The sequence below is a fragment of the Thamnophis elegans genome, chromosome 7, assembly GCF_009769535.1.
Source record: "Thamnophis elegans isolate rThaEle1 chromosome 7, rThaEle1.pri, whole genome shotgun sequence".
NCBI lineage: Eukaryota > Metazoa > Chordata > Lepidosauria > Squamata > Colubridae > Thamnophis > Thamnophis elegans.
The window spans coordinates 54,722,068-54,746,052 of NC_045547.1; the positions used below are offsets into that span (position 1 = coordinate 54,722,068).

The following is a 23,985-nucleotide window of genomic DNA, read 5'->3' on the forward strand; positions in this document are numbered from 1 at the left end:
CTCCTTTCAGATAGATTTTATTAACTGCTAATCTGTTTTCTTTTTACTGCTTAAAAGTAAAAGTTGTTATTACAGCATTTGATTTGATTTTTAAACACTATTTTAAATACTATATTCATATTTATGCAATCAGATAATTACTTTTCAAATTTCCATCATATTTATAATGAATTAATAAAAATAAGGTGTCTAATATTAATATCTAAATTATGCATTTGGATAGAAGTCAGCTTACTCAAATGTGCAATTATATTTAGATAAAATACTAAAAGTAAATTTATTTATATAGCTATTGTGGGAAGAAATATCCATCTGGTTCAGTTCCAATTTGGAAGAAAGACGCTAAAGACAAAATGGAAGCTGGTGGCTGATTAGAAAGAGGGCCATTTATTGATGAACAGGACCACATGTTTGTGGTTCTGGTGCAACTGACAAAATGGAGTTGAGAGGGAGGGCTTTTTATACCTTATCTTGGGCTTTGCACTTGAGCTTCTTGTTCTTGTTCAAGAACGTGTATTCTATTGGCTATTGTCAGACTCCCATGGGATCATGTAGGAGTTATATAGAGGTCATAGCTGGCTCTATAGGCAAAGTACAAATCCTGGGTGTTTGTCTGAGCTAAGTTTGGTTGAAGTTTGGACTGCTGAGGGTGTTGCAATAATTCCTACTGTGGCTTAATGGCTTTTGTCCTGTTTTGGATCTTGAGTGAGGGCTAATCCTATCACTCTGTCTTTGCTCAGACTTTGCTGCAGGGAATTTCAAAATATCCTATCTTTAATGGATTACCAAATTTGCATTTCTAAAAGCTGCCTCCTCAGTATTTGCTTGGGGGCTGGGAGCTGGGGCTCTGAGTTTCTGCCTCCCTTGAGATTTTTTATTTCTCTTTTAGGGGAAATATTTTATTCTGCCTTTTAAAATATTCCTCAAAATATTTCATTCTTCGGGGGCGAGGGCTTCCCACACTACTAAGATCATTTACAGCAAAATAAACTTCTCTATGACTGAAATAAATCCCACTTGATTTGCATTATTTAAAATAATATGTTGAGTTGAAGTCCCATTATATAATTAAGGTACTGGAATCCTTTGCCGTTAATACTTATTAATGGATCCAGAAATAAAGTCTTTTACTCCTTTCTACACATTCTAGTGTTTTCAATCCATTTATTCACTTCAAGTACAAAAGCTGTAAAATGAGTACAATGCTTTTGCTTTGACTGTATCTTTAAAAACCTGAAAAGTCAGAAATGACAGGGGCCATTAGAAACAAATGCAGTACACAAAACAGATAGGATAGTACATACAGACATAGTTGCTTCTACATATACCACATACAATCAATTTTTCAATCTCTATTATGTTTTCACAATTTATTATGAAAGTTAAAGCACCTATGTGTGGTGATTTTATTTTTACTATACAGCTTACATTATTAGATTTAACACTACACTGTAACTTGCCCCATTGGACTGAATCATGCAACTGTTGCAGATCAGCAGAAGTGTTTCATAAGGCATAATTGAACATGTTAAAAAGTATTCCTCAAACTTTTAAAACTTGAGTTGCTTGATGAAGGAGTTTCTGGGTGTCTCAGTCCTTGAATTCCATAGTTAAATCAGGAAGATAATTTACTTGGAATTATAATTGGCTTAGGACAATGCCTCAAGAAATTGAAAAAAAGAAGAATTTCTTTTAGGTTCAGTCCTTTGCACTAAACTGAAGACATGTTCAGGTACATTCAGAATTTCGAAAAGATAAGGATACCAAGGGCAGGCAACAATAAACCAAGACAGCTAGGTAATATTCCAGCAGCAGCTCCTGGAAAATCAAAGAGGTTTGCATTTTATACAAAGATTGAAGATTAAGCAAGACTACAAGTAAAACAGATATATTCTAAAGCAGTGATGGTCAACCTTTTTCTAAAGGTGTGTCAAAACTGTTTGCGCGCGTTATTGCACATGTGTGTGTGCCCACCCACCTGTGCATGTGCAAGTGACCCCCCTACCTGTGAATGCACAAGCGACTCCCACCTGCACATGCACAAGCAAACACCCACCCACCCCCGTGCATGCACAAGCGATTTTCGCCCTGCCTGGGCTTCAGGAAAGCCTCCATTCTCAAACTTCCGGTTGGGCCGTTGGGCCTGTTTTTTGCCCTCTCTAGGCTCCGGAGGCTTTCCTGAAACCTGGGGAGGATGAAAACGGCCTCCCCCAGCCCTCCGGAAGGCCAGAAATCAGCATGTGCGCCTGAGTTGAGGGCTGCAAATATGGCTCCATGTGCCATAGGTTCACCATCATGGTTCTAAAGATTCTTCCCCAAATTGTATTCTCTTGTCCTATTTTAAATATATTCATGTTTCTCCTCATTAAGGGTTATTATTTTGCCTCTGTGTGATTTCAAATTAGACTTTACTCCTGACAACTACAAAGACAAGCTCCTGCAGTTTGTTTTTTTGACAACATTTTTGGGAAGTGGTTTCTAGGGCTCAGAAGAGTGACCGCTCCAGGATCACTATCAATAATGAACTATCAATATCAAATTGTCAGTTTTAGATTTTCTTTTCCTGAATTATAATATCAGTAGCAGAACATTGCCAAGATTTATATCTAACCATTATTATACCATTAATACTCTGAAAGATCCTCAATTCCTTAGAAGAATGTGGATCCCTATCAAACTGGAGGCTCATTATCCAACATTACACCATTATTTTATAATCTGTTCACATAGTTTTCTCAGTAAAATAAAGTAGAATAAGTTTATCCCATGTAATATAAAATGATATCTTCACTAATTTGTCCGAGGGGATATTATTTTGTTTCCAGCATTGGGCAAACGCTATTCTAGCTGTGGTCAGCAGATGTACTTAATTTTCTTTGTATATTTCCCTTTGATTATTCCCAGCAGAAAGAGTTCAGGTTTGTATTTTATTTGTTCTCCTGTAATTTCTTGCACCCATTTCTGAATTTTTGTCCAATATTTTTGAGTTTCCGGGCAGGTCCCCCATATGTGATAGAAAGTCCTTTGTATTTTTTTACACTTCCAGCAGGTTGGATTCATGTTTGGGTACATTTTAGCCAATCTCGTTGATGGTAAATGCCAATAATAAAACATTTTATACATATTTTCTTTGAGTGCTACTGATCGTGTTAGTTTATAATTTGTGTTCCAAATTCTTTCCCAATCCACTAGATCTATATTGTGTCCAAAGTTTTTGGTCCACGGTATCATGCAACCTTTAACTTTTTCTTCTTCTAATGTTACTTCTAATAAATATTTGTAAATTTTTGTTATGAATTTATTTTCCGGGAAAATTAAAATTTTATCTATTTGTTGTAATTCTGTGTATGTGCCATATTCTTTTACATCTTTTTTGTATCTCGATTGTAGTTGACGGTATGGCCACCAGTCAGGGGTGGGTTCCTCCCTGATCACCCCAGTTCGCGCGGACCGGATGGTTGGTGAACCCGGAAGTAATTAACTTCCGGGAACGCTGGTATCGCTCCTGGCCCCTGTCGCTGCAAAGCGCCCTTACTGACAAGGCAGCGCGACCTGCTCGGCATGTAGAAACAGCAAAAGAAGGAACAGGAGAGGAGTTCCAAGCGGGGCTTTTCAAACAGCCAAACTCCTCTCCTGTCCCTTTCTTTTGCTCTTTGAACAAGCCGTGTGGATTGTGCTCCCTTGTCTTTCATAGCCAGCTCGTTTCCAATTGGGGTGGGGATCCATGGAGAGGGATGGAAAAAATTGATTTCTTCCCCCCTCCCCCAATTGGAAACGAGCTGGCTATGAAAGAAAAGGGAGCGCAACCCGCACTGCATGTACAGACAGCAAAAGAAGGAACAGGAGAGGAGTTCCAAGCGGGGCTTTTCAAACAGCCAAACTCCTCTCCTGTCCCTTTCTTTTGCTCTTTGAACAAGCCGTGCGGGTTGTGCTCCTGGTTCTGGGGATTCCCCCCCCCCCAAAAAAAGACCGGCTGCTTGGTGGCTTTTCAGGATTTTCTTTTTAAAAAACGCCTCTCCGGATGATCTTGAAAACCTGCATGGTTGCTTTGGAAGGGGACAGATGGGCAGCATTTCCCCCTGCCCCGCTCCCTGGGTCCCTGCAGCCTCGGAGCCTGCAGCCTTAAAGCAAGCCTTTGCACCGTAAAGAAAATCTTCTCAAGAGCAAGAGAAGTTGCTATAGAGCCGAGGTGGCGCAGTGGGTAGAGTGCAATACTGCAGGCCACTTCAGCTGACTGCTAGATCAGCAGTTCAGCGGTTCAAATCTCACCAGCTCAGGGTTGACTCAGCCTTCCATCCTTCCGAGGTGGGTAAAATGAGGACCCAGATTGTGGGGGCGATTTGCTGACTCTGTAAACCGCTTAGAGAGGGCTGAAAGCCCTATGAAGCGGTATATAAGTCTAACTGCTATTGCTATTGCTATAAGTTTTTAATTGCCTTTACTGTGCAAGTTGCTGCAGGCTCCGAGGCTGCAGGCAACCAGGGATGGGGTGGGGGGAATGCTGCCTGTCTTCCCCCTCCCAAAGCAACCTCACAGGTTTTCAAGATCGTCTGCAGAGGCATTTTTAAAAAGAAAATGGTCTTCTTGGGAGGGGGAATGGGCTGCGCTCAGAGGAGCCGGCGCCCGGGGTACCCTGAAGCAGCGCCAGCCAACATGTCCATAAGAAAAGCTCCAAGGGCAAGTGCGGCAGCACCGCACCCACCTCCGCCCTGCCGGCCGCCCAGCAACGCATCCCCACTGCCTCCTACTCAGCAGGCGGGCCAGGTAGGGGCGCGGGCATGGCCCAGGAGAGGGTGGTTAACGGGGGGTGCTGCCCAGCCAGTCCTCACTCAGCAGCAGTGGCGAGTTCCACGATGTTGCCTTCAAGGTGAGCAGTGGGCACCACGTAGCCAGGGCAGTGGGGCTCACCCGGCACCCACCCAGTCACCACTCAGTGGGCGGGCTGGCGGGTGGGTGGAAGGTTGCCCTGGCGCGACCGAGGTGGCACGTTGTATGAAGGCTTGGCGGGCATGAAGGGCTCCTGTCTTCCCTGGCCAGGCTGGAGAATGGGACGGCCTCGCAACAGGTGCGTCTGCCACTTGCGGAGTGAAGATGTGGCACTCGGAAGCGGCCGTGGGCTTGTTTTCCAGTCTTTCCTGGCCCTGCGAAGGTTCCAAAAATGCCTGGGCTCTAGGACATCCTATGCTATGCCCACTTCCGCTGTCACCACCTCCGCTCCCAAACGCAACTGTCAGCTGCGAGCAGGTGCCTGAAGCTGCAGTCATTTACGGCTGCAGATAGATTGCGCCTGTAGTGGGAAACTCTTCACCCTGTGAGAGCTCCTCTCCAGCACTCCTAGTTTGATAACATCATCAGTGCTAGAAGGGAGTGGGGTTGGGGGGAAGGAGGAGAAAGTTAGGACAAAAAAGGAAAGGGTAAGAAGGGAGAGGACTGTGGGGTCCTTTGGTGTTCTCTGAATGTGGTGGTTTTTAATTATTTTTAGGGAATTTTTATTTATTTATTGTTTATAGAATGTTTATTACAAGAAATGTTATTCCTTTTTGCAAATGTTTCCTTTGTGATGAAATATGTTGCTTTTAAGTGTTCAGACCAGGTTTATGTGTCTCAAAGTGGCTGCTTTTCTATGGGCAGGCCAGGTTTCTTGCAAGGCAGCTTTGCCAGATTTAGTGTGTTTCACCCTCTTTGTTTAGGTAATTCTGAGGTGGTTGATGGTTCTGTGAGCACCTGTCCTTTATAATTTTCCATATTGCCTTGATGAATTTTATTCCAGTGACTTTGTCTTTCCTGTCCTTAGGCTTAGGAAAAAAAACTGGTTTTATTGGCAGTCTTTGGGGGGGGGGGGAATTCTTATTTTTTTGTGTTTTCCTGGCACTGTCATAGCTTGTGTGTATGTGTGTGTGTGTGTATGTAATGTCCCGCAGTTACCTACGCGTTAATAATGATCTAGTAATATTAATAACATCTAGTGATTAGTAATATCTAGTAATAACATCGTCTTGGCCACTCCCACCAGGTCATATGGGTGGCAGGCCACTCCCATCCGGTCACATGGGTGGCAAGCCACTCCCACAAAGGAGGCCATGCCCACAGAGTAGGTTCGAACAATTTTTGAAACCCACCCCTGCCACCAGTCTATATTTATATTTTGCTCCTTTATTTCCTGATTTGTTTTCAAATTTCCTTGGATGTCTAAAATTTCACTATGTCTAACCATTTTCGATAGATCTAGTGTATTGGGATGTGTCATGGCTTCCATAGTGGAAAGCCATGTCTGCATTTCTAATATAGTGTCTATTAAAGAATTTTTTTTCTTTTTACCCTCTTCCCATAGGAAAAAGTGCCATCCTGTTTGCAAATTGTGGCCCTCTAATGTTAGTATTCTTTTATTTTTTAAATTTATCCAATCCCTAATCCATGTTAATGCTGCTGCTTTGTAATAAAGTTCCCAGTCAGGAAGTCCCATACCACCTCTGCTTCTGTCTTCCTGTAGAGCTTTCAACTTTATCCTGACTTTGTTCCCTTGCCATATAAATTTTAATATAATCTTGTTCAATTCAATAAAAAATTTTTCTAATTTTATGGGGATTGTTTGAAATAACTATAATAGTCTTGGTAATACATTCATTTTAATTGCTGCTATTTTCCCTAATAATGATAGTTGTAGTTTCCCCCATAATTCTAGATCTTTTTTTATTTGTTGCACTAATTTTGTATAATTATTTTCTTTTATAGTTGAGAACTTTGCAGTTAGCCACATTCCAAGATATTTAACTTTCTTTGTCACTTGCAGTCCTATTATTCTTTCTAATTCTTTATTTTGTTCTTCCTTCAAATTTTTAGTTATCATTTTAGTCTTTTCTCTAGTAATCTTTAACCCTGCTACATCTCCATATTTTTCTAATTCTCGCATTAAACTGTTTCCTGTTTCTAGCCGATCTTCTATAATGAATACCAAATTTTGGATTGTGCAGATATGGACAAATTAACACTAAAATTAAAGGACAAAGAAGAGTCGGAATATTATGAAATTTGGAACAATTGGTACAAATGGCTGCAAGACAAGAATAAAATTGATTAAGCCAAAACACTATACACACACACACACAGAGAGAGAGAGAGAGAGAGAGAGAGAGAGAGAGAGAGAGAGAGAGAGAACTGTGTATAAAGGTTTAAAATAATATTTACATGTACAGGTATGATGACATAATAATGTTGATATAATGACTGTAAGGTGTTGTAGAAGGAAAATAATAATAATAATAAAAATTCAAAAATAAAATAAAATGATGTCTTTGTTATTGCCCCTATTGCTGCAATATAGGTCCCTACTTTTCTTTAGCTAGGATGACCTTCACACTTCCTGGGACTCTGCTGGTGGCTTCATCACCAGCATTGTTTGTTTGGCCCTTCCAGAAACAGCCCCACAATAAGGAAGAATAGCAAGATTTGGGGAAGGGGATTGTTAGTGAAAAATTGCTAATTTGCTTCTCTCAATCACTAAAATATATATTTATGATATATTAACTATTTGAATAACTAGAAAACAAATAAAATATTTTTGTTAGACAATTATTTGAAAATAAATGACTACTGTACATATTTATTTATTTATATTTCATATTTCTCGACCAATTATTTCCATCATATATAAAAGACACCAGGAAACACTGTTAAATTTTTAAATCTTAAAGTTGGCTAAATATTAAAATATTTAAACTATAGAAAAAATAACATCTTTCATACAATTTCATTTTCATTTCATTTTTTCATAGACGTACCTGGAATTTTTACGTGAGCTATTTCTCCATCTCCTCCTTCACTGTGGACCCGAACTTCAACAATGTACTGACCTTTAACTGGTGCAGGAACTTCTATATAGTGATTACCGGTCTTAAAGAGTGTACCATTAAATTGACCATCTGGTCTATAGAGCACCTTTTAGAGAATGATAAAAAATAGCATGGCAAGGTAAGTTCACAAACATCATCCAACAAATTAATTCTCCAGGTCATTATAAAAAAAATCAAGGCAAAATATTTATAAATGCTATCTTGAATCAGTATGATATTCCATTTTTTATACATTTTTGTAAATAAAAGTGAAAAGCTTCCACTCCCTTTTTAAGGCTTAGATAGAGAACATTAGCAAATTATATTTAAGTAACCTGTATATTTAAATTTTCTGTTGCTTCTATCATGTAAGCAGAGCATACAAACCACATTAGCCAATTACTGTTATGAGAAGTAAACAGCAACAGTTCCACACTTCATATAAGGAATTATATAAGATGAAAGCAATCATGCCCTATCTTCTTTATGGTTCATTCTTTTTCTGTACTCCATTGTTCCTAATGTTTCCTTCTTGCTGAAATGAAGAAAGTACCAAATAGATTTCCTAAGCAATCGCTGCTTAGACACTGCAAGGGATGTCCAACCTTGACAACTTTAAGACCTATGGACTTCAACTCCCAGAATTCCCCAGCCAGCACCCCTGGCCTACACTGATCTCCAGTCTGCTTCCTTTTTTTCCACCACTGAAAAGAAGTGACATGCATGTCATCATATAGAAGATGAATCAGCGCTGAGCATAATAGATACTAATACAAAAGTTGATTAATTACTCTTACACTTATTAGTGTAAAAAAATAAGAATTCATAGGTATGTTTATCTGCCTTATAGCTTATTTTTATATCTTGTCAAGGGCTCATGTTCAATGTTTCCTCTAATTTGTTTTCAGTGTGAGCAGAAAAGTATAGCGTTTGAGCGGCACATTTTCATGCCTGAGCACCTGAATTTTTTTCATAGATGTCACCTAAGACAACAACAAAATCTGTATTATTTGAAACTCAAAGTTATGTTTATTCAAGCTACCCGCTTAATTAAAAGTGTTATATAATATCAGTATCACTTAACAACGCTCCTGCTTAGCAACCAAAATGTTGGCTCAGAAAGTCTGGCATTTGAAGCACGCAAGTCTTAAAGCTGTTGTTACAAGATCCTTGCACCCCTAACCCTTTAGAAAAAAAACCCCCAGGGGTCTTCAAACCTGACAGCTTTAACACTTGTGGACTTCAACTCCTAGAATTCCTCCTCTAGTCATGTTGGCTCAGAAACTCTGGAATTGAAGCATGCAAGTCTTAAAGCTGTCAAGTTACAAGATCCTTGCACCCATAACCCTTTAGGAAAAAAAAACCCAGGGGTCTTCAAACCTGACAGCTTTAAGACTTGTGGACTTCAACTCCCAGAATTCCTCCTGCAGTCAAGTTGACGTCATCTGCGTGGATCTGTCCATCTTCAGTTTTTTTTCACCTGGGGCAGGGCTGCAGTTGAAGATGCCGACAAGCCCCCGCCGCCACTAGAACAACTGCTGCCGCCTCCTCCTCCTCCTCCAACAGCACCACCACATTTGCTGCCCAGCGCTGCAGCTGAGGTGAAGCGGCCAAAGCTCCCGCTGGCGCCCCCGCCCATGGCAGCGGCTGCGTGCCTCCCCCTCCACTCGGAGCACCTCAGCTGGGCTCTGGGTCCCCTTGCTGCCGCCTCCACCTCCGCCGCCTTCCTACTAGCTCCCGCAGCCTCATGGCTCCTCAAAAGCACGGCAGAGGAGGAAGGGGGAGAGATAACACGGGGGCCAGCTGAGGTGCTCTGCGTGGAGGGGGAGGCACCACCACCACTGCCATGGGCGGGGGCACCAGCGGGAGCTTTGGCAGCTTCACCTCAGCTGCAGCGCTTGGCAGCAATGTGGTGGTGCTGTTGGAGGAGGAGGAGGCGGCAGCAGATATTCTGGTGGCGGCGGGGTCTTTGGGGATTCATTTCAGGCACAGCACCGGGCTAGGATTGGCCGCCCACAAAGGACCTCCCCGGACTTGTTTTGCTGAACATGGGGCGACTGATGCTAGTTTGAATGGCCGCGGCCAGCGCAAACTACCGTCAGTCACTCCGTGCTCATCAAAACAAGTCTGGGGAGGTCCTTTGCGGGCGGCCAGTTCTAGCCACCTGCAAAGGACTTCCCCACGTTTGCTTTGACAGAAATCACTGCGCGGCAGTTAGAAACTGCTGCACGGGGTTTTCTTGCCACGTGCGCGCACCTTAGAGGGGACAGTGCTCATGTTAGAAGATAATTTCTAAGAATTAGCTGAATTATCAGTATTATAGATATTGAGAGAAATTTCATAAGATTCCTGTATTCACTGGAACCAAATTTAAGTTTGCTTTTTATGGTCTAAGATAGCCTTTCTTAAATATCACTTAACTCTCTTCCTTTTAAATAGCAATTTACTTTATGAACACACAATTCAAATAGGGCAACAAAACAGCCAGCATTACCCAGTTATGCCCAAAAGATTTCAATATCAAGCTTACTTTATATCCTTTCACAGTAGATTCATTGGACTGTGACTTAACATGCTCCCATGTGATGATGTACTTTGAACCGGACCTTACAGCATTAATAATTCTTGGTTGCTGCCTTGGAGCTAAAAAAAAATAGCATATCCCTTTATTCTATACCAGTACAATTAAATTTTATAAACATTATTCTTTCAGTCAAACACATTTGTCTATTTATGTCCCAAAGTAAAATCCACCAATGATATTATCTACTACCTACTTCCCATTCTGAATTATACAATTATGCATAGCTTCCCCTTGCTTAAAAATTGCCACCAGAACTTATGCAGCTGCTCTCCAGCATTTGCAGACCACATCACAGTGATCTATGGACAGAAGCAAAACTATGCAGCCAAGATGATACTGTCACAGGATCTAACAACTTTACACCAGAGGTCTAAGTATCTATCAATATGCATCATTTACCAGCAATGACAGAACATTTAGAAAACTGGCAACTCCATATGAAAAAAATAATAATTAAAGGTAATTAAAACATTACAATATCCACAAATCAGACATGGAATATTTCAAGCTCCCGGGTATTTTACATTGAGCTCATCCTTAAGCAAGGAGTTTTAAGACAAATTGTGTTGTTTTATGAAGTCTATAGATACAAGTCCCCTTTTTCTATGTCCATATGATCTTATCTTTACTATTCAGATCCATCTCCTACTTTAGATGCTTACGTGCTTTTTCTGTAACAAAGTCCAAAGGATAAGTATACGGTCCAATGCCAGCTGCATTGAAAGCTGCCACTTTTGCATAATATTTTGTATAAGGTTTCAGGTTTTCTAACATAACTGAAAAATTCTGACTGCTCACTTGCACTCTACTTGCAGCTATTTCTTTTTCACTGCTGGACCAGTAACTGATCTGTAAAAATGAAAAAAAAAAGTCAAATGTAAAAGAAATATATATTTGGAATAATTACTCCTTATTATTTCAAAATCAATGGAAACTTACATTTAAAAACATACCAGATTTCAGAACTAACTCAGCAGGAGCAACAGAGAAACTGAGATTTTGCCCCACTGCCCAGCTGCTCCCTCAGGAAAGCAAGACTCTTGGCTCCATTGAGTTGAATAAAAAAAACTTGAACTGAGAGCGTGTGGTTGCAGTAAAATCAGGTGAGATCTGAAAAAGCCCATGCAAAGTACAAAGCAATCCTTTCACCCCCAACCCCCTGGCCAGTCCACCAACAGCCAATGTGATGCTGCAAGGATGTTTTGAGAACTCTGAGGTGTTAGGCAGATAATGGTTCATTCTCATGACTATCTTGAAACCTGGCTGGAACAGGTGGGAGGCAGTCTGCTCTGTCTCCAAAGACCCCTCTGTCCCCTCCCTAATTCCCAAACAGTTACAGCAAAAACAAAAGCATGAGAAAAATGTCAGCAAGCCATCCTTCCCATCCCCACCCCACTTCCAACAGAACGGCAGACATGACACAATCATCCAGGGGCTGTCCCAAAGATGCTGTTCAAAAGGTCTGGTTTTTCTTGTTCTTTTCCTTGAAAACATTTTGCTTCTTATCCAACAAGCTTCTTCAGATCTGAAGAAGCTTCTTGGATGAGAAGCAAAACATTTTCAAGAAAAAAAAAACTAAGAAAGTCCATTTGCCTTTTAAATAGCACCTTTGAGTCATAGAAACTGGTATTCTGGAATACTCCATTTACTCCCAGCAACTCCGCCATTTAGATTGAATCACTTTAGTGGAGTCACTGCAACCTTGGTAGAGGGGTGTGCATGCATGAATGAGCACAATGACTGGGAATCTTCCCAAAGCAAGAACTGGAGCAGTTGGGAGAGGGCTTTAAATCACTCAAGGCTTCCTTAAGAGAGAACGAACATGGATAAGTGATAGCCAAGGGGAAATGATTCTCACTCCAGGGATATATTCAATTTGCCAGATAGGTAATGGTGTAAGGTTTCCTGCTTCTTTGATATTTGGCTAAGAGATTCCAGGTGGGTGAGTACAGGAAGTCCTTGACTTACAACAGTTCATTTAGTGACCATTCAAACTTACAGTGGCACTGAAAAATGTGGCTTATGACCCTTTTTCAGTTACAACATTTGTAGCATCCCCATGTCTATGTGATCAAAAATCAGTTGCTGGGCAACTGATTCATATTTATGACCGTTGTGTCCCAAGGTTATGTGATCACCCTTTGTGACCTTTTGACAAGTAAAGGCAACGGGAAAGCCAGATTTACTTAACAACCAGGTTACTAACTTACCAACTGAAGTGATTCACTTAACAATTTTGGTAAGAAAGGTTGTAAAATGGGGCAAAACTCACTTAACAACAGAAATTTTGGGCTCAATTGTTTAAGTCAAGGACTACCTCTATATTTTCCTTTTAAAATATTTTACTGATTTATTAGTACAACATCTCAGAAGTGATGGGGAATAGAAAATTTGGTTTTGGCAGGTTGACAGGAGAAAAAAGTTTGTACATTTAAGAATTATTCCTCCTCCTAACAGTTGTTTCAGGTTCAGAACAGATTGACTCATATCCCTAATGTCTCCTTTTGCTACAGGACTCATACTAATCCTTGTACTAATCCTTTTAGTAAGGCATTGCAGATAAAACCTCTTGTATTTAGCATGTCTAGATGTCAACTATAGAAGTGTCAAGTAATTTCTTCTGAATAATGAGAATGGGTCATAAGTCAGAAGCTACTTGTGCTTACCATTATTGCATTTTCTGGTAATTGTTTGTTTGATCGTTTATGAATCACTATAGTACTTTTTATAGACAGAAACTCCAGGAATAGCAAAGCAAAAGTATACAATTCTCCAAAGCTATTCTTGTATTTATAATCCATTTCAAACTCAGATACACTTTTTGACTATAAAAATAAATATGAATACAATATCATGTTCAGTTTTTTTGTATCTTGTTGTACGAGTAATAAAAGAGAATGCATTTTTAAGCTTACCTCATACCCAGTAACAGCTGGATTGAAAATGTGCTCCCAGGAAACAGATACTTCCGTGGATGACAGAACTTTTATTTTCACATTTCTAGGTCTTTCAGTAGGAGCTGGAAAATTGTACAGAATATTAATATTGTGAATCCAATATTCTAAATAATATAGAATAAATAATTAAGGATTTCCAATTATTTCATTTGATGTTTTCTTTGGCAGCATGGTCAATATTTCTTCCAGTTTCTTCCAGAATAAATGCAAACAGTTTGGGTGTCCTATAGTTTTGACTTTATTAGGTAATTCACTACATACATGCATACATACCATACACAGACATACACACAGACACAAACACAAACAAATTAGCTTTTTTAATTGCTTATTGTGTTTTGATTAATTCAAGATTAACTAAATTAAACAGCTACTGCTGCTGCTGTTTAAATATTTTTAAAAGAAAATATTAACCTATTCGTGAACACAATTCACTGAAGGAAGTCTAATGCCTATAAAAATTCATTTGTGACAGAAAGATCAATGGTCTTCTGAAAATCCTTTTTTTAGCAAGTTGCAACATAAAAGCTCAAAAAACTCTTTCATATATTTAATCCTGTAACTGGGCACTCAGTCAAATATGTATCAAGTAGTTACTGCTCAGAGGAAATAATTACGTATATATTGGATGAAAATTTTCAAATAAAACTGAATAATCTTGTATGAAAAGGTATTTAAATTAACTTTTTATGCTAGTGATTTTATTACATTTAGAATTTTAGTGTATTTTCAGAGATGCAGAAGCTTGGCCTGCATTACAATATGCTCAGTAAAATAATAGAAAATTGATTTTTTTATAAAGAAATGTTAGCCTGAGAGGGACTAACAATCTGAAACTTTTATAATACATTGCTTTATTTGGTATGCACTTAAAACATGAATTATCATGACATGCCCTTTCCTGAATTCTGCTTTCTTCTCATGGCAAACATCCTTGGGCTCAGTTCTACTTTCAATTCATCCAATAAAAATGGATTTTCTGATATTACAGGTCAGAATTGACTCAGACGATATGTGAGCAGTCAATGTGCTAAAAAGGCTGCTTGGGTCAACTTAATCATCTTTGGAAATAGATCTTAGGAATTAGATTGTTTATATGAGAAGTCTTTTTAGTACATTACAGCAGTGGTCTCCAACCTTGGCAACTTTAAGTCCACAAGTTTTAAAGTTGCCAAGGTTGGAGACCACTGCATTACAGCAAGCGTAACAAAACCTATTCTTAACTTTCATCGCACCATCTTTTACTCACCATCTTCTGCCGAATAGATAATAGCAGTAAGACTAAAAGGTCCTTCCCCTTTGTTATTAAATGCTTTCACCTTTACTTGATACTTTGATGAAGGAAGCATTGATTCATCCTTATGGACATACCGACCAATTTCAGGTTGAGGAACTATAACACTTTTCCAATCATTTTGATCAAAGGACTTGAAAGCGACAACATATCCAAAATTATTACCAAAATGATATTGTTTTGGCAAAGGCTGTAAGATAAAACACAATAATTATGCATTCTTTTAATTTTTGTTCTTTGTTTGAGTGAGTATAAATAAGATTTCAATATTATCATCTACTAGGAGTAATGTTCCCATGAAGATTCTAAATAAGGAAATACATTTTTTTCTCAAGGCTTATCTGGTGGAAAGTTTCTAGATTGTCTTCTTTCTTACAGATAATCTGAAACCAGATTAAAATCACAGATCAAACACTTTCTAAATATAAAATAACTTTTATAAAAGACCTTCTACAATATCAGCCTATATAATTATCCTCATTTTTTATCCCTTCCCTCACTGTTAGCCATTATCTCATAATACATAGATTGTTAATGGAAATAGATGGAAATGTCTTTATATAACAAAAAGTAGTATCAATGATTTGCGCATTTAGAGCTGAAGGCACATATCCAGTATAGTCTTATTCTGGATGATTAAGTCTAAATTATTACAATGCTATGATTTTACCTAAATAAAGTGTAGTACTAAGTGACTTTGTATGACCCAAAATATAATAGGTTCTGTCAGATCCATGAATCTGCCATTCTTCAAGGGAAGAGGGGTCCCCTCTACTTCCTCTAGACTTTTCTATTCTTCTTTCCTATATATATATAGCATGTACCATGTAATTAATTGCTTTATAAGCAATTATAAAGCCTAGAGTCCTGGCACTTTCACCTTTTGGGGAATGGGTGGGGAGGGAGGGCCACGTGGACTGCATTGCTCAGGAAGCAAACCTGAGAAAGGCTTCTTATCATTTTCTCAGAGCATCCCTTACAAAAAACATCTTCACACCTGCGGATTGCCCAAATCCACATCAGACGGTTGGGAGGGGATTCTAACTTCTTTTATTCCTATTCAGGGACATGCAGTCAGGGGAGGCAGGGCCTCACCACTGTCATCATGAAAAGTAAAAAAAAAAAAGGAAAAAGGCTGAGGTAGTTGCTGCCAGAGTCACAGTGGATAACTCTCCTTAGTGCTTAACTGCAGGAGGAGGTGAGAGAACCACATGCCTCCTTTAGCCTATCATTATGATCACTTGAGCAGAGTTAAGCAAGGGTTAAAAGGCAAAAAATTCCTTATGCAAAGGAGGCATGTGGTTCTCTTGCCTCCTCCTGCAGAGGGCACTTTTTTAGAGGCTTTTTTAAAACAGTTAAGCAGAGTCATCCATTGGAGGCTCTGGCAGCAACAGCTCTTGCCTTTTTCTTTTTACATTTTTTACATTTTCATCATGGCAGACAAGAGCAGAGTTGAAATCCTCTGTGACACAGCTGGAAAAGGTATGTGGATCGGACGGAGGGGGGAGGAATTCAAAATTATTGTAATTTGTAAGTAATTTTTTATTGTAAGTAATTTGTGTGTGTGCGCGTGTTTGTTTCTTTACTTCACTCAAACAAACTCTCTCTCAATTTGAGAGAGAGTTTGTTTGAGAAGAAAGGAAAGGGGGAGAGGCAGGGAGGGCAGCTTGTTTGAGAAGAGAGGGGCAGCCCGCCAGCAGAGGCGGGTCTTTTACCCACCTCTGCTGGCGGGCTGGTACTTTCTTTCTTTTTCCAGGCCCAGCCCACTGGAGCTCGCCACGCCGGGGGAGGAATGGGCTGGGTGGGCCGGCTGACTGGGGAGGGGGGATCATGGCCGCTCAGATGGCCCCCACCGCTGCCACCATAGAATTAGTAAAACTGATCAGTTATTACATTCAATCAACTTATATATTTCTGATAATAATACATATTTAGATTATAGTCTATCATTATTTAATTATTCCATATTCTAATATATTGCTCTCATGCCACTCACCATATTATTTAATCGTACATAATAATACCACCATTCAAATTCTAAGCTTCCCTCTTGTTATTGCTTTCATTTTATTATATAAAAATGTATACACTAATATTCCCCCTTTCTCTTACTTCTATCTCTATTCTAACTTTTAATCATGTCACCCTATTATTAAAAGACATTTTCTTTCTATCCTACCTAACTTCTAATCATGCCACCATTCTAAAAAAAAGGGGGAAAGAAAGAGAAGAAGAAAAGCAAATCAGAACAACAACAAAAAAGACAAATTCTTTCTGTCCATCATCTCTTGCCCATTTCAATACTTTGGTTGCTATGCTTTTTTTTAACTTGCCTCCCATATTCCTCTCTTGGATCTTTATCTCTGTCTGCATCTACTTCTAAGCTATTCAATCTAATTATTTCTCCCATCTCTACCCTCTTCCACTGCCTAACTTCCAAAATATCTGCCTAGGCCCCTATCTCCCTTTCAAAAGTATCTTCCTATATCTCCAATTATCTTTTCAACAATCTTAAAATATTTTCCCCCTGATTTAATTCATCAATCACTATTATTTTTATTATTATCTCTTCCTTGTCTTCTTCTTCTGTTTACTGGTTCTTCAGTTCTTGACCTCCATTTCTTCTATTAGGTCCTCCCTTTTCTGGGCATCTTGCTCATTATCCCATGCATAGTATTTTCCATTTTTCCATACTTCCTTAAATCCTTTCTCTATGATGTCCTTTGTGTTTTGGAAAATCAATGCCATCTCCTTCAAAGTTCCATTCATTTCTTCCTTATAAATTATTTTGTTTTAAAAATCCTACTTTTGTCCAGTAGTACAAGAACCATTTATTCAAACCTAAAGTTGCCCTTCAAGAAGTACACTCATCACAGTTCTTTGTATCCCATTGGTAATCAATCAGTTTCATTTAGATAGTCCCAGAACCTATCAAAAGTCTCTTTACATCCCCTTTACAGCTTCAATCTTCAGGGGTCATGTTAATTAAATAACTTCCTTGTTCTCATATTTGAGTCTCAAATAGTCATGTGATAGTTAGATATAATCCAATAAATATTTTCATAATCCGAGGGGGTGTGGCCTGAATCTCAGCAACAGGACATGTTATCCAAGGGGGGGGGTGCTCTCCAAAGAACCATCAGATTCCCTGCTGTTTGAGGGGATGTTTAACCAAAGCTGCCTTGGGGGAGCAGTGAAGAGGGGAAGCACAGGTGGGTGTGGTCAGGGAACCCGCAGTTCCCCTAAAACATCTGCAATTTGTTTCCGAACCCAAAGCAGGGAAGGCAACCATTATGAGCTTCCATGCTGAGCAGTTTGGAAAAGCAGCGAAGTGTTTGTCTGGATGAGATAACAAGATTGCTTGAAAGTACAACATTCCTGTAATTAACCTTAACTTCTGGTTTAAAAAAGTTTTTTAAAGAAAGAGTGGCAGGAGAAAGTAGGGGTACAGGTGTTAGAAAGCTCTTCCTCCCATGGACCAGCAGCGAACAGAAAGATGAAGCCATTAGTAAGACAAAAAGAACGATAGATTTTGAGAACTGTTTAACTGTTTAACAGCTAGAAAGCAAATTGGAATTCTGACTTTTACCTTGCGTTTTGTTTTTCTAGTAACTTTTGACAATCTCTTTGATTTGCTTTCGATTTGCTGTGAATTTAAATATTTAAATTTAAAGGATAAATATGATGAATTATTTGTTTGCATTGCCATCTAGTGGTAAATAAAAGTTGGCTGAACAGAAAAAAAAGATGTTGTTTTACATTCTACATTCTTTTTAATTGGTACTAAGGAAAGATATTAGTGGATATCTTTCCTTAGTATCAAGGAAAGATATCCACTGTCCAGTCAACTCATGATAGTAGTGGAAAGAACTTTATAACCATTAATTTTATTTCTAAAACAAGATTGCCAATCTGCCTTACATAAAAGAGCTTTCATAGAATCTCAAAGAAGTCAAATAACTATTTTTATAGTTACAGAAACATTTCCAAAAATTCCTTTAAAATATATTTCAACAGTAAAGTAACTTGTACATGTTTATTTCTGAAACATTTTAAATATTGGTATTATAATGTGTTATTTTAATACTAAGTTTTACAATACTAGAATGTAAATGTGGGATAGGCAGCATCACTACCAGATGGAATTGTAACTGGATGACAAACTGTATTCACTAGTGCTTAATGATACTACATCTACATGGAAGGACGGATGCAGTGGGGTACCAAAAGGTTCCATCTTAGGCCCAGTACTCTTCAATATCTTCATAAATGACTTAGATGAAGGAATAGAGGTCTTATTTTGGGGGGAGGGCTTATTTTCAGGGAAACAGGGTAGCTAGACTCTGAATTCTTGTTTCTTAAGATCATGCATAAAAAAGAGTAAAAAATAAACTTTGACATGTCACATTTAGTTCCATTATACTGACATTTTCAGAGATTACAGGAAGTAAACTCTAAGATGCAAGACATTTATGTTTTTTTTAATGACATGTCAGGTATTTTTTTATTCAGGCAAAACATAAGAGGCAAAGCAAAGGATAAAAAAGAAGTATCCACTTTGAATTGTGGAAGTAAGAAAATGGTCAATTACTCTTTTTATAAGAAAATACTTGCAGATGCTGGTTAGGAAAGACAGATTGTATTTTCTAAGCAGAATTTCTTCTAATTGGAGAAATTGGTGGTGGCAGAATCAGAGGAGGGGAGAAACACAGCAGCAGAATCCATGGAGGGGAGATCATAGCAGCAGAGACAAGCGGCACAGCAGCAGAGGTGCATGGAGTTAGAGAGATCTGATCTTTAAAGCTGAGTGGCGGGCTAAGTGGAGCAGACTAGACAGAGGAGCTGAGTTGACTGGAAAGTTAAACGGCAGGCCAAGAGAGCTGACCAGAGCAGAGACGAGGCTGAAAAGACCCGAGCACTGAAAGGCAGAACTGAACTGGCAGAGAAAATGACAAGAGGCTGGAGACGTGAACAACAGAAGTGAATGCAACAAACTAAGCTTGAGGTTCCAATAGTCAGCGAGGGAAGACCCCAGTAGAGAATAAAAATAAATACAGGACAGAAAATGAAAGACAAATAAATATACAAATAATAAGGACAAGAATGGAAAATAAGAAATCAAGGAAGAATAGTATTAATAAAGATCAATCAAATAAAGAAGGCAAATCTTAAATAATAAGGTAGGCTCAAAAACTTTTTAAAAATATAGGGAAGAAAATAATAAATAAAACTAACATAATAGTAAGCAAGTTACATAAATAACAAGATAGAAAAACAAGCACGTAGAGAAAAAGTATAGAAAAAATAGAGATAATTACCTAAAACAGAGAAGCTAGAAATAAGGCTAAGAGCAAAGCACATCTACCAACCAAAAAAGGGATTTTCAAATTCTAAATTTTTAAACCTTAAACCTTTTAAACTTTGAAAACTTTAAATGAACTATTACATTTTTAAACGATTAACTTATATTTTTCTTCTGGAAAACTGTGGCAAAATCTTTTACATCCTTAAATAAACAACCAAAATGAACATTTTAAAACCATTTTTATCTTTTTCTTCAAACATATATTGAAATAAAATCTCATACTTTTACATATTTTTTTACCCTAAAAAGAACCAGCAAAAAGAAACAAACTTATTGAACAAGTGACTGATTCTTTTTTGGTATGCAATATATGTTCCATATATGTATTAATGCCCAAAGAACACCCAAATTATACATGTATTACCATATTTTTTGGACTATAAGATGCACCTTTCCCCCACTAAAAGAGCATATAAATGTTGGTGTGTCTTACATACTGAATACAGCCGTTTGGGGCCTCCTGAAGCCCTGCCCCTGCACCCCATTTTTGAAAAACAAATGGGTGAAAAACGGACTGATTTTTGCAAATACTGAGGCGTTTTTGCCTTCCTTCAGGCCTAGGAACACAAGTAGTGTTCTCATCAGTACTCCCAACGAAAGTCCAACACCCATTGAGGGAAAAAAGAATTCTAGAAATAAATCACTGGCTAAAGGTTTGGTGTCGCCAAGAAAACTTTTGTTTCCTGGACCATGGATAGCATTACTCACAAGAAGGACTCTTGGCAAGGGATGGACTGCACCTCACGAAAACAGGGGGAAATGTACTAGGAAAAAGATTGGCCCAACTCATCAGAAGAGCTTTAAACTAAAATTGAGGGGGAAGGGTGACCAATCTTTAGAATCTCTAGAACACAAAACTGACCATAAATCCCAAGAAAACAAATCAAACCAGTAGGAAGTGATGAGGAAAAAAGAAAAACTCAAATAACGATTAGGAGATGCAGGAATCATAGCCATGGACAGGCATAAAAGTCTTAAATGCTTATATACAAACACTTAAAACTTGGGAAACAACGAAACAACCAGGGTGAATTAGAAGCAGTAGTACCCGAGGGAAGGTATGACATAGTTGCCATTACAGAAACCTGATGGGACGAAACCCATGACTGGAATGTACTGATGGATGGATACCATTTGTTCAAAAGAAACAGATCTACAAAAAGAGGAGGTGGAGTTGCACTATATGTGGGAGATCTCTACATATCTACAGAAATGCATATGATCAAAAATAAAACCCCTCCAGGATGTACAATATATGGGTCAATATAAAAGGGGGGGGGAGTGACATTGCCATAGGTGTATATTACAGGCCACCCAACCAATCAGAAGAAATAGATGAACTCTTTGCCAACCACTTAACAAATGTATGCAGGAAGTATACCACAGTAGTAATGAGAGACTTTAACTATCCAGATAACAACTGGGAGACCAACTTTACAGTGAGTGGGAGATCAAACAGATTCCTAACCAACCTAGCCAACAACTTTATCATCCAAAAGGTAGAGGAGGGAACTAGAAGTAAAGCTATACTATACCTAATTCTTAACTAATAGAGAAGTGATAGAGGGAGTTGAAGTTGTTGGAAATTTGGGTGACCACTTCCTTCAACAGTCATGATTTATAATTATTTTTAAAAAGTCATTTTTAAATTAGAAAGTGGATTCATTTAGAAAAGCCATAAGGTTATAAAATACAATGAAGTTTTAAGACTACTTAATCAAACTGTGCTACATAAATGCCTGTCCAACTTTGAATTTCTTTGCCATTAAAACTTGGCCAGGTCAAACTCTATGTAGCATATGTCTAGAAGAGTGTTTAATTAATACATTAACAGCCAGTTATATCCAGCTGCTGCCTTCTACATGTTAAATCTATTGTATGATATATGCGTTGGTTAAGATTGGTGGGAATTTGGGGAATTCCAACCATTGTAAGAGAGCTGGGGAAACTGCCCTGTACTGTACTGTAACATTCTAAGTGATTAAAATCAAATTACTGTAAATCAAATATCTTTATTACAGTCTTTACAATAAAAACAGCTTAATGCAACAATTAGTTGTTAGGGAAGAGAAAAATAATGGGATAATAAAGCAGCATGTCTAATTTAAAAAATGTTTGAACTTGTGTAACTTGGGGGAAAAAACGGCCAACTGATGTGTAAATGTAGGTGCCCCTTAAAAAATAATAAACATAAAATTTATCTGCATGGCCCTCATAGTTGGAAATGATTGGTGCAATCAAAGCACATCTTAGGGCATTGTAGACACCAAAGTCTAAGTGATTTAAAGTGCAGGGAAACAAGGTTCTAGGTGAGAGTGGATGCACATTTCCCTGCTGCGCTCACTGCTTCATATTTGTTTAGATTTGCAACTCCTTTAGTCACATGGAATTAACTTGTTATCAAAGCAAGCTTCTTCTAAGTGTATACTAGGTTCTAGCAATCACTTCATGTTTAAAAGGTGTGGTGTGATTTGTGGCACTTTTTTCAGATCCCAGACCACAAACTGAGTAGCACTGCTTTAAGCAGTGATCTGAAAAATATCTAACTGACTGCTCATCAAGAAAAATTCTAATGTGGCTATACTATTTAGCAATCAATATTGTAGCTGATCTCCATTATATTATGTGCATTCACCTACCAAGTAGTCTGTTTGCTAAAACCACTTTGAAAATGAATTTTGACTCTTAAAAAAATGTAAGTATGGACACAAAAATTCATCATGTATGTTTGCAAATTATTTAGTAATATTTATAATAACCTAAATTTATTTCAGCAGAAGAATCTAACTTCTGTTTGTTTGATTGTTTGTTTATTTATTTATTTAATGTCTACACTGACCATCTCACCTAAGTGACTCTGGACAGTTTACAACATTCTTCTACAATACAGATAAAGATATTGGATAATACCTACCACCCATGTTATTGTCAGTTCTCTATTGCTTCCACCTCCTCCTCCAACCTCAGAAGGGGCCACATTTGGAGCTGAATAATAAAAAATAATGATAATAAAGATCCATGTTTACTCTGCTTCCATGAAATAAAAAACATCATTTAATTTCTCCATTATTAATTATATGCATTTGAGATGATAAGTCTTGCATAATTTTAGGCCTTAAATAATGAAATATAAACTGCTACCAGCATAAATTTACCAATTTTCTTCAGTTACTGAATTTACACTTTTCCACAATGAATAGTTTCTCATTGGAGACTACGGGTAAGCAGATACTAGAAAGATATATTGTTCTTAGCTCAAGAGTTTATACTCAATGGATCAGTGGGTTCTGGTCTCTGTTGCTACCGGTACGTTGCCCATGGGGCCGGGTGTCCTAGTCGTGCACCCGCATTGCACACACCACCGCCCCTGCAACACCCAGCTGCTCGCCGGAGATCGCACAGGCACCACATGCTGTGCGTGCGTGCGCAATTGGTTGGTTGCGTTATAAACAGGTATGGAACGTGGGCAGGCGGGTGGGCCAAACGAGCCACCATACAAGTACAGTGGCCGCTGCTCCCGGCTACTACCGGTATGGCCGTACCGGGCTGTACCGGCCAGAACCCACTACTGCAATGTCTAATATTTTGGAATCAGATAATGTGCATGCTTATATCTTATGGCTTGCTTATAGTAGTCTTTCCCTCAAAGTAATATCTTCCTGAAGAGGTAAAAACTAACTTCATTTTCAATCAGTATGGACATAGAATGTGCCTAATGAGAAATTTACTTTTACCCATCAGGAAATACAGAGTTGGAGAAACTTGACCCACAAGATAGTTTGCATTACATTTGCCATTTGACAAATAATATTTATTTATTTATTTGTTTGTTTGTTTGTTTGTTTATTTAATTATTTATTTAACTTATTGTGGACAGACTGCATTCAATAAAACAAAAGGCAGTCATAAAGCAAATGGTAAAAGTAAACAAGAGATAAATTAAAAACTCAGAAAAG

General features: G+C 38.4%; 1 protein-coding gene across 2 annotated transcripts in view; it reads right to left on the reverse strand.

Annotated features, from left to right (window-relative positions):
- Positions 1-735: 735 nt before the first annotated feature.
- The window catches only part of CNTN1 (contactin 1), a 286,347-nt gene continuing 263,097 nt past the window's right edge, over positions 736-23,985 (reverse strand). For both annotated transcript variants that reach the window (XM_032221821.1, XM_032221822.1), the window contains 7 exons: positions 22,944-23,014; positions 14,620-14,854; positions 13,329-13,432; positions 11,076-11,262; positions 10,360-10,472; positions 7,779-7,935; positions 736-1,818 (listed from right to left, as the gene is read on the reverse strand). In XM_032221821.1, the coding sequence (XP_032077712.1) occupies positions 1,739-1,818; positions 7,779-7,935; positions 10,360-10,472; positions 11,076-11,262; positions 13,329-13,432; positions 14,620-14,854; positions 22,944-23,014 (947 nt within the window). In that variant the 3' untranslated portion in view covers positions 736-1,738. The remainder of the gene's footprint in view (positions 1,819-7,778; positions 7,936-10,359; positions 10,473-11,075; positions 11,263-13,328; positions 13,433-14,619; positions 14,855-22,943; positions 23,015-23,985) is intronic.